The following is a 10,559-nucleotide window of genomic DNA, read 5'->3' on the forward strand; positions in this document are numbered from 1 at the left end:
GGTAGAAATAATCCAGGGAAAACAATTAAAGAAACTACTTCAGTTGTGAAATATGATTAAAATTTAAAGAAACATTTTAAACTATAATTCGATAAGTCCCAGCGGTGATTGAGAAAAGTTTCAATATAAAATATTATACACGACAGGCTACATGGGACATTATCAACTGAAGTTAGTAATTTAATCGGGGTGCAGTTATCCACTTTTTATTTCTTCAACAGTGTAAAATCTTCATCACAATTTGTCTCCTTAGCAGCTTCATTTGGCTCACATTTACGTTTAGCACATTTAAGTTTATTAGTTGTAAAACAATTAATTTCATCCCCCTTTTCTTGAGATACAATTGAACCCAAAATCTCAGTTTGCGATTCTGCATTATTACCTTGGTTATTACTATCATTGATTAAATAACCTTATAAGGTTATTTAATCCATGTTACTATACTAAAATTTGTCTGTACATCCCTATCTACTGGAATTTTAGTTAAGCCTTGGTTTAAATCTTCATTGGTTTGTATAGTACCAATTGAATACAAATCTTTTATAAGTAAATTACACTGACTTAATTTACTTTTCGGCTTTAAAGCTAACTCTTTTGGTGTATATTTCTTACGAGCTTGAGCCACGCTGAACTTAACAGAGGCAAAATTTTTGAAAAAGGAATAAATTAACCAACGTGACAACGTCTTCGGGAATTTTACCAAGGAATGCTTCTTGGTTTTACCGCTAGGTTAGCTAGCATCGCCCATCTGAACTATTTCCTCTGACCGTGACGTCATGAGACATAGGCCAAACGTAACAGAGTCGTTCCTGATTGGCTCAATCATTGTATAGGGGAAACAGCTCCTCATTTTTGAAGGAAACCACTGAGAAAGCTAACGAACCCTTTTCCTCCCAGACTTTCTGTTTTATATCCACTTTTGATATTATCGAAAACCTCTGAAAGTAGCCCAAAAAACAGCCCAACAGCCCAATTCATTTTTTCCCGCAAGTAGACATAAAAAGAAGCCCAATTGGGCTGTAAAAGAGCCCAACTGGCAGCTCTGGTCCCGGTTCCTAACGCGCCAAGCGGAATTTTCCCGCGTAAATCGGCTTTTCCTCATACCACGGCCAACTTTGATTTCTCGCGCATCTCTCGCGCTACAGCGGCCATCTCATTCGTTGATGTTTCTGTGTTAACCTATGAGCAAAAGATGTGTATGACGTCAGCGCCCCTAGCGGATTATTTTTTTAGTATAGTTTTTACATTGAAGACAATATAACCACCGAGCGTGGCGCTGAACTCCTACACATTATAGTACAGTTTATAGGGGGAAAATCCTTGCTCGCGGAATTTCGACGAATGTGTTGGCCGTAGTAGCGCAAACAGCGCGTGATCAAAGTTGGCCGTGCTCATACGGTCGTTAACATGGGAGGAAAATAAAGCTGGGGGGCCTTCTAGTGCGAGTAGCAGTGAATCTAAGTTGGCCGTGTTTTTTTGAGGAGACGGCACTCTGACGGCACATTCGGTTTCGCGGGGAGCAGATTTAATTGGATCTCTAGATTAATATTCCCAACTCAATGATTGATCCATGCTGTATAATAAAATCTTAAATGATTCTAGAGTACTCCTGAGCATCTTTCGATTTACCTTACATTTTCTTTCATTATTTGTATCTTTATACGCGAGCCAGGTGCATATTCCTATGATTATGGATACATTTTTATATATTTTATTATAATTTCTATGGATAAGTTTGTGACAGTTTTAGGCCTTTGCGTGCACCTGCTACTCTTTGCATCAATTTTTGACATCTATTTTCGGTCTCCGATTTTACATGGGTTAACATCCTATGAACTGGGCAAACCAACAGCTCCGCCAGCCAAGAGATTGGTTTTATTTGTGGCTGATGGTTTGCGAGCAGATAGGTTATTTGAGTTGGATGAGAATGGCTTAACTAGAGCACCATATGTTAGGTATGTTTTACGCTGATCATTAATATGTATTATTTATAAATATTTAATCAAAGTTGATAACTTTTAGAAATATTGCTCTGAGTAATGGATGTTGGGGTATTTCGAACACAAGGGTACCCACAGAGTCAAGACCTGGTCATGTCGCAATAATTGCTGGTTTTTACGAGGACGTTAGTGCAGTCACAAAAGGTTGGAAGGAAAACCCAGTAAATTTTGACTCAGTTTTCAATCAGTCACGATACACATGGTCTTGGGGAAGCCCTGATATACTAAATATATTTTCAAAGGGTAATTTAAACAAAATATATATTTAAAAAACCATTCATCTGAATGGTATTTCTCAACAGACCCTTCTATAAAGCATATTTTTACATCTACTTACTCTTCCAATGATGAGGATTTTGCTAGTGAGGATCCCTCGAAGCTTGACACTTGGGTGATGGAAAAATTTGAAGTAAAATATTTGACATTTATTAATATATAATTTATATTATACCAACTTGTATTTCAGATCTTTTTAAAAGAAGTGCCAAAAAACTCTACATTGTCTAACATGATAAAACAAGACAGAATTATATTTTTTATGCATCTATTAGGCCTGGATACTATCGGCCATGCCTATAAACCGTCATCAAAGTATGGAAATGCAGTAAAATCTTCAAAATTTTTATGTTTCATTAATTCAATTTTATAGAGAATACTATGACAGCATACAAATAGTAGATGGTATAATCGAAAAAACTGTCAACCTTGTTAATGAATATTTTGATGATGAAAAAACAGTGTTTATTTTAACGTCTGATCATGGAATGACTGAATGGGGTAGGTTCATTAAAATAAAGTTATAATTTAATTTTAAGCTAAATGTTTTCGCATTTTAGGTTCGCACGGAGCGGGAGATGTCGAGGAGACTAGGACACCTTTGGTAGCCTGGGGCGCTGGTATTCGGGAACCGTTAGGCCCTGGAAAGAATAATCATCTTGATAGTCTTTCAGAAGGTGTTCTAGTGGTACAATTGTTCCATCTAGAATTTCAGTTGGCATTATTTATCATAGAAATTTAATGAAAATCAAAATTTTTCATCCATAATAGAGTGGAAATTATCCACGGTAAGAAGAAGCGATGTAAATCAAGCAGACATAGCACCTTTAATCGCTAGTTTAATTGGAATACCCATTCCAGTCAATTCTGTCGTATGTTAAGTTCTAATTTTTACAGGGCTATTTTGATCTTATTTTGGGATCTATTTCAGGGAGTATTGCCTGTAGATTATTTAAATACAGAATGGGAACATAGGGCCGATGCGTTATTACTAAACTGCCATCAAATTCTGGCCCAGTTTCATATGAAAAGAAGCATTAAAGAAGAATCTACTATTTCCATGTTTTACCATCCATTTAAGTTAGTATTATATATTGATATGATGGTTTAGAAACTTTAAATAACTGTCAATAATAATAATATAATACTGTGAAATAATTTATAGAGAATTAACTCATGAAAAAGAACGTGAATTATTTGAAATGATATCCACTGTTATGAAACAGAGAAGATTTAAAGACTCGGTAAAATATTTATTGTTTCAATATAATTCTGCGACTAAAAATTTGATATTTGCATTTTCAGATTCAAATCATTTTGAGGTTAATCAATTTGGCGTTAAAAGGGTTTATCTATTATCAGAAATATGATAGATTTACATTATGGTAAAAATATTTTTGCACATCTTCGCGAAATAAATAAGTGCATTTAAATATTTTAACTCTTTTTTTTTTTTTTTTTTTTTTAGTTTTGCGGTATTAATGAGCTTTTTTGGATGGATTTTTTACGTGATGTTAATCGTTCTTAAAGATCACACAGTTTTGATGCATTCTACTCTCGAATCTAAAGGACCAAAAATCAAGGAAACTAAAATTTGGCAAAAGTTTAAAACTATTATATTCTTTACATTCCTGACGGGCCTGGTCATATCAATGCTTTATGGTAATTATATTACTGAAATATTGTAAGTAATACTTCTAATATACTATGATTGCGCAGTACAATCGTCTCCAATTATGTACTATGCCTATTACTTGACACCCATTTTTCTCTGGATGCAAGTATTTCTGAAGTGGGATATTGCTCAAAAATTATTTTCTCATTTAACCCATACCGAAAATTGGCTGAAAACTTTTGCTTTTGGACTAATACTCATAATAGGTGTTGAATTGCTTGTAAGTTACCTTTTTAATATTAAGGAATTATCATATTTTTTATGCTTTTGCTTTACAGGTTGTATCGTTCTTTTATCGGGAGCTATTCACCGTTGGATTAATAGCTATAGCATTTTGGCCGCTGTTCACTCAGCTCAAACAATCGCGTAAAATTTTAGTTTTATCTTGGTTTATTGCTTGTCTAGTCATGGCAGTATTTCCAATGCTTCCAGTAGTTGGACGAAATTCAAACTACAATATAGTGTTAGTATTACTTTATATTTTTGTTGTTGTTATTATTAACTTCTTAAAAATTAAAATTTCAGAACTTTATCTGGTTGGTTGACAATGCTATTAGCAGCGTTTTGTGCCAAACGGTATGTTCCGTTAATTTTGAGCATTTTTTAAAAGATTTATGGATGAAAATTAAATTTAAAAGAAAAGAGATTGGATTGGTCAGAAGTTGGAGAGATTCCCAAAGAAGAGAACCCTTCCACGTTGTGATTTTGACTGGAGTACAAGTAAATGGTCAAACCAACAAATGAAAAAAAATAATAACTTAACGAATGTCCTTGATTTGTAGGTTTTAATTATATGGTTGTCAACATTTATCGTTAAATCCTCTTCAACTAGCATTACCTCAAAATTAGGGCTGCCTATTTGGTGCCAATTGATATCCTGGACCATTTTAGGTTTGTATTTTTATATATATTTTTTTCCTAAATTTAAAAGTTTAAAAATTACAGGAATTTCATTTTTCCTTCCGTTGTTTGGGTCCGTCTCATTACTAACAAGACTATTAAACATAGCCACGTCTTTACAAGCGGCCGTGTTACTTATGTCTATTACGTATCCTTATCCATATTTTTACGATTAATACTTGATATTTAACAAGTTCCTTAACATGGAAATTATTATCAAGGCACGAAGGATTATTTTGCTTAGGGTTATGTGTACTAATGTTTCTGTGGTTGTGTATTGAACATCAACTTAGTCATTTTCATATTGAAGTAATTTAAATTAATACATATAAAACTTGTATTAAAATATTTTAATGTACTCAATAATTTTGATCTAGTTACACAATGTCACATTCCAAAGTGAATACCAAACTCCTCAACGGAAAACCGCTGACCAAAAAATAGGTCCTGAAGACCTAAGAAGAGCTTATTTATTTGTATCTTTTTAGTTTTTATTAAATTGTGGTCATTGAATTTCTAAATATATTTCCTTAATATATTTGTACTTAGTTATTTTTTATCTTCTACGCATTTTATGGCATTGGAAATATAGCCAGTATAAACAGGTATATCATGAATGTTTTGTTAAAATGAAATTTAGTTATTATATTAACATGTGAACTTATTATCCTTTTCAGTTTTGAACCAACCAGTGTTTACTGTTTCTTAACAATTTTTAGTCCATTTACTATGGGTTTCTTACTTCTTATCAAAGTAAAAAGGCAACTTATCAATTTTAAAATTAAGATAATACAATTCTGCTCAATTTAGATTATGATACCATTTCTCCTGGTCAGTTGCGCTTTCAGAGCGATACTCATCACAATTAAAGTTCCAACTAAAGCCTTATTTATGTTGGTTTTGATATTTTCTGATTTAATGGCATTGGTAAATTATTGAAATATTTGCAATTAATAGTATGTGGTCTAATTTATGGTTTCTCTTTCAGAATTTCTTTTTCATGGTGAAAGATAACGGAAGTTGGCTTGAAATTGGAACGTCAATCAGCCATTATGTCATCATGATGGGAACCATCTTATTTTTAACTTTACTCTACGGACTAGCCTGGCTTCTAACTTCCACCCATCTCAAAATTCCTATTTATAGATTAAAGCGACATGTATTGTAAAGAATAAAAAATTAATACCCTTTAACCTATTAAATTTTTCTTTGTGTATGGCAACACCAAAAATGTTAAAATGCGTTAAAACACTGTTGGCATTTATGGATTAAGCACCAACAGGAAATTACAATAAACCTTTAAGGGAATATTCTATCATAAAGAATTGGAACTCGCTCCCAAAAGAGGTTTTCAACAACACTACCTGTTGGACTTTCTGCCGAAGTGTTCGTGAACACATCTCTCAGCTCTAATCAGATTGTCTTATTTTATTTTTATCGCTGTTTGCCTTATATATCATATTATATTCTAAACCGTTTCATCCCTACTCTATTTTGTTTTTATTTTATACTATCAATTATTCTTAATGGTAATTCACACCTATATCTTGTATCCCTGCAAGGCTGTACATAAGCTACTCTCGCTTTACAGCCTGTATCAGTAAATAAAATATTTAATTTTCCTATGTTAGAAATGTATAACCTCCTTTTACAGGGATTTTGTTGTGAATTTCTCCTTAATTTTGGAAGGAAAAATGGGAACTATGTTTGGCTTTTTTCAGTTGTTCTTCAGCATTTTCAAATGTGCATGTTCACTAGTCACAATTCATTAAAAGCATGTTCTCACCCCACATATCATACATGTATATAGTTTAATGTGTAGAGTAATATGGAATTTTATAATATTGTTTTTTTTTGTTATGTATCTATGTATTCTGTTTGACATTCCATGTATACGCCTCTGTTTTTCCAGATAAGTCTGTGGAAAAGCCACATTGATGGCTTAACAGACAGCCTCTCTTGCTAAATAACACAGTTTGTTGATTTTAAAACTCCTTGAACCAGTACAATCTAAGAAACTGATTTCAGTCGTTATCAAGTCCTTTCTAAAAGCAGGCTAGAAGGCACCTTGTTTTAATTTTTTATATCTGAAAGATAAAAAGATTGAGTGGTTGGAAAATGTTTAAATGCTACTAAACCACCATTTGAACAAATACCGGTTTACACATTTCATAGGACTCGTATCATTTGAATAAGGGCGGTTGACAATAAATGTGGCCGCATCGCGCTATCATTGGTTCCACTAAATCTGCATAGTAGTAAAATGTAGTATAATTTGGGATTAAGTATACTATTGAGAGTCCGTGGTTGGACGTGATACCCTCCATTCGAGCCAATTAAACCAATGGATGGAAGTAGTGTCTCTCTTACTACTAAAGTAGTGTTATTTTGTAGTAGTTTCGTGTCGTGGCATTTGGCACCCCAATTTTCCGCTAAACGAGGAAGACTGCTTAAGCGGCGTTCTTTCTCTTTCTTGTCGCGAACCAGTCGAGAAGCCGGAAGATTTTGTTACAAATTAGAAAAGTTTTAGTAAGGTAACAAACCGTTTAGGAGACGATATTTCTAATCTTGGAACTGTTGTGAGTTTCTTTTTAACCTTTTAAATACTTTTGGGGTAGATTTGTGTAATATGTTTTCTGGGAAATTGAAATTTTTGTCGGCAAAATACAACGTCGGTGTTGTGCCAAAAGTGGCAATGGCGGCATCGACTGCCTAAAACTGGTGCAGACAAAGAAATAGGCCTAAAAGCGCCTTTTTCTTGTCAAGGCCTTGTAAGGGCGGTGGTGCATTAGACAAAAGGCAAGGGCATTTTTATTTAGTTAATTATATTTTAAGTTAGTTACTGAAATCTATTTGTTAGGAAACTTATTTAAATTAATTAGATTTATATTTTTGTTACTTAAGAGCAAAGGTTATATAATATAATATTAGCTATATTAGTTTTCATTAGTTATTTCAAGCACGGACAACGCTTTCTCAAATTTTAATTTGCATGTAATCTAATAATTTCCTTTAGGGGGAAGTAAAATAATTGTTTTATTTATTATATCCTTGCCTGTACCTGCGCTTAAAATCTAAATCTTCGTTTAAGTAATTTCACCAAATCAAACTTATTCTTTTGATATACGTTGTTGACAATTCATTATTATTGAGCAGTGTTAAACTGCTGAAGTACTTTCGCTTAGTATTTTCATATTTCTTCTAGGTAACCCAAATCTACAGTTAAACCATGAGTAATCATTCAGATGATGGCGATTGTACGTTTGAATTTTTGATACCACTTCATAAAAAGTTTATAAGATAAATTTAAAATATTTTTTTATATTATAAATAAAAAGAATAGTATTTAAATTAATTTAATTTAAAGATAAATTTTCTAAGAGTTGTCATTTGACTTAAATTTAAATCGATCTTTTTTTAAGTTAGGGTCATGTTTTTGAATTTAACTCGTCAATTAAGCGAGATTTCCTGGGTCTAGGTAGCGTTAACTTTACTAAAATGCATTTGTAGATGGAGATCGCATGAAAAGCACTCGAATATTTGTCGGTGGACTCGGCGATCACCTTGGAAAAGAAGATTTGGATAGAGAGTTTAGCAAATATGGAAAGCTGAACAATATTTGGGTAGCCCAAAACCCCCCGGGCTTTGCCTTCGTCGAATTCAGCAATACCGACGATGCCAACGAAGCGGTGAAAGAAATGAATGGCGTCACCATCAATGGTGCCAGATTACGCGTCGAAGTATCCCGCGAACGCAGGCCTCGAGGCAGGGGCCGTGGAGGAAGAGGAGACAGGGGGGGCGGATTCCGCAATGACAGAGGCGGTAGCAGGGGCAGGTCTTTCGGGCGAGGCGGTCGCGGGGGCGGAGGAGGTGGCTTCCGCGGAGGGCGCGGCGGCGGTGGAGGAGGAGGAGGCGGCTACGGTGGAGATCGCCCTCGTTACGGTTCCAGTTACGATTCTGGAAGCAATAACTCTGGTGGTGGCGGCAACTGGGGTAATCGCCGAGGAGGCGGAATGGGAGGCTCGCGAGGGGGTAGTGGCCGATTCGACGGCAACTCCCGAGACTTTTCCAATGACCGTTCCGGTGGCTTTGACAACATGGGATCCTATGACTACAACAAGAGCTCAATGCCCAGCTATCGCAGTCGCTCGCCATCCGGAATTTCGTCCAGATATTAAAGAAAATGGACATGTAAGATAAATGTTCTAGCTCCAAACAATCTTTCCATTTTATCATCAAATTAGTGACCTTTTTTTGAGAAAATGGCTTGCTTTAACGCATGCCACCCGATCGTCGATCGCCTCAAGGTTTTACTCCCCCCCTCAAATGCTCTTAAAAAACTTGTTTCTATTTAACTGCCATTCGTATTTATACATTTAGTACTTTGACATTTTTGATGATGATCTTTGTCATCAGATCATTGCATGAACTTCTCGCTCAGTGTCACCAAACCGCATTTATATATGCCACTACCGAACTCTTGATTCCAGTGAGATACGGCTGTGCGCCACTAGCGTTTCAAAACGCCGTCGCATTGACAAACTTTCTCACTAGCCCTTGGGCGTCCATCCGTACAGTTGCTACGGTTAAATGAAAGCCCCCCTCCCCTGAAAACGTAACCTTCTATAAAATCGCAACATCTACGATATCGCCTTTAACTATAAGACTGGCTCCGATATCATCGTTTTAAAATCTTCCATTGAATCAAATTTAAAAATCTCGATCCCCCTCAGACGCTTTCCCGTAAAATGTAAAACCATTGACTGCTTCAAAATGAAAACTGGAATGGTAGTTCATGCAATTCTGACACTGAAAAAAAAATAACTGCTGTTGAAAAAGAGTTGATCGTTTTATATGTAATATATAGTGGATTTAAAAAAAAGCCTCTTTCGACAGCTTAACAGAGGTTTTTTATACTCTTGATATTTTCTCTTCAACTTAGTTTCTTCGACAACTGCAACTGACAAAAACTGATGCCAAAAACAAAACCAACGCTTGTCAAATATCAAAATGGTTCCATCTCGCAAGTGTCAGTTTTTTTAAAAAGAGGGTTTCAACCATAATTTTTTCTTAAATCGTTAAAAAAATATTCAGCTTAACATTGTCTACATTTTTCAATAGTTTTAACTTGTTGTATGGTATTTCCATACATTAGTTAATCACCTGTGTATATATCATCACGTTTTTCATTTAAAAAGATTTCAAAAACCCTCATTTGTGAAAAATAAAAATAACTACTTCGTGGTCCAAATACCTAACGTCTCACAAACTTTATTTGAAATTTTTTGTAGGAGTTAAACCTGATTCTACGTTCAGTTAATTTGTATCTGAATTTTAAATTCCTCAATTTAAAATCTTCGATAGTTAGTGCTATTTTGAAACTATCTAGGGCAGACTTTTGCAGGAACAAATAGATAATTTTTGATAAACTATTTAGCTTAGATTAGATCAGTGATACATGTGGAGTACCGAGTTTTATATGAAATATGTTTCGACCTGCTGCATTAACTACCATTCTTTGAACAGCCAATGGAATCGCTCTACGTGACTGACTACATGGGAGAGAACTACTGGATCTTCGAGCCAGTTCTTATGGTTAAAAGAAATCGTTTTTATTCTCTCTCTCTATATACATATCTCTCTCAATCGCACAACCTGTTTTTACCCCTCAATCCCAGACTATTCGTAAAAATACCAGTGACACGCCT

The 10,559-nt window shown here is 34.7% G+C and overlaps 2 protein-coding genes across 2 annotated transcripts; both read left to right on the forward strand.

Annotated features, from left to right (window-relative positions):
- Positions 1–1,497: 1,497 nt before the first annotated feature.
- Positions 1,498–6,034, forward strand: LOC149948596 (GPI ethanolamine phosphate transferase 1-like). Its single transcript, XM_090172212.1, has 23 exons — positions 1,498–1,955; positions 2,023–2,243; positions 2,303–2,409; positions 2,467–2,591; positions 2,650–2,777; positions 2,837–2,953; positions 3,048–3,148; positions 3,208–3,356; positions 3,442–3,520; positions 3,582–3,661; positions 3,745–3,938; positions 3,996–4,171; positions 4,230–4,414; positions 4,477–4,527; positions 4,590–4,671; positions 4,734–4,842; positions 4,897–4,999; positions 5,073–5,160; positions 5,229–5,327; positions 5,401–5,456; positions 5,529–5,604; positions 5,662–5,778; positions 5,840–6,034. Exons 1-23 carry the CDS (start codon positions 1,726–1,728, stop codon positions 6,017–6,019), a joined length of 2,853 nt encoding a protein of 950 aa, XP_090028338.1. The 5' UTR covers positions 1,498–1,725; the 3' UTR covers positions 6,020–6,034.
- A 1,236-nt stretch (positions 6,035–7,270) lies between these two features.
- LOC149948597 (uncharacterized) lies at positions 7,271–10,104 on the forward strand. Its single transcript, XM_090173644.1, has 4 exons — positions 7,271–7,430; positions 8,057–8,108; positions 8,362–9,042; positions 9,794–10,104. The coding sequence occupies exons 2-3, from the start codon at positions 8,081–8,083 to the stop codon at positions 9,027–9,029; spliced, it is 696 nt and encodes a 231-aa protein (XP_090029770.1). The 5' UTR covers positions 7,271–7,430; positions 8,057–8,080; the 3' UTR covers positions 9,030–9,042; positions 9,794–10,104.
- The last annotated feature ends 455 nt before the right edge of the window (positions 10,105–10,559 follow it).

The sequence above is a fragment of the Leiobunum rupestre genome, chromosome 4 (genome assembly GCF_980474605.1).
Source record: "Leiobunum rupestre chromosome 4, qqLeiRupe1.1.hap1, whole genome shotgun sequence".
NCBI classification, from domain to species: Eukaryota; Metazoa; Arthropoda; class Arachnida; order Opiliones; family Sclerosomatidae; genus Leiobunum; species Leiobunum rupestre.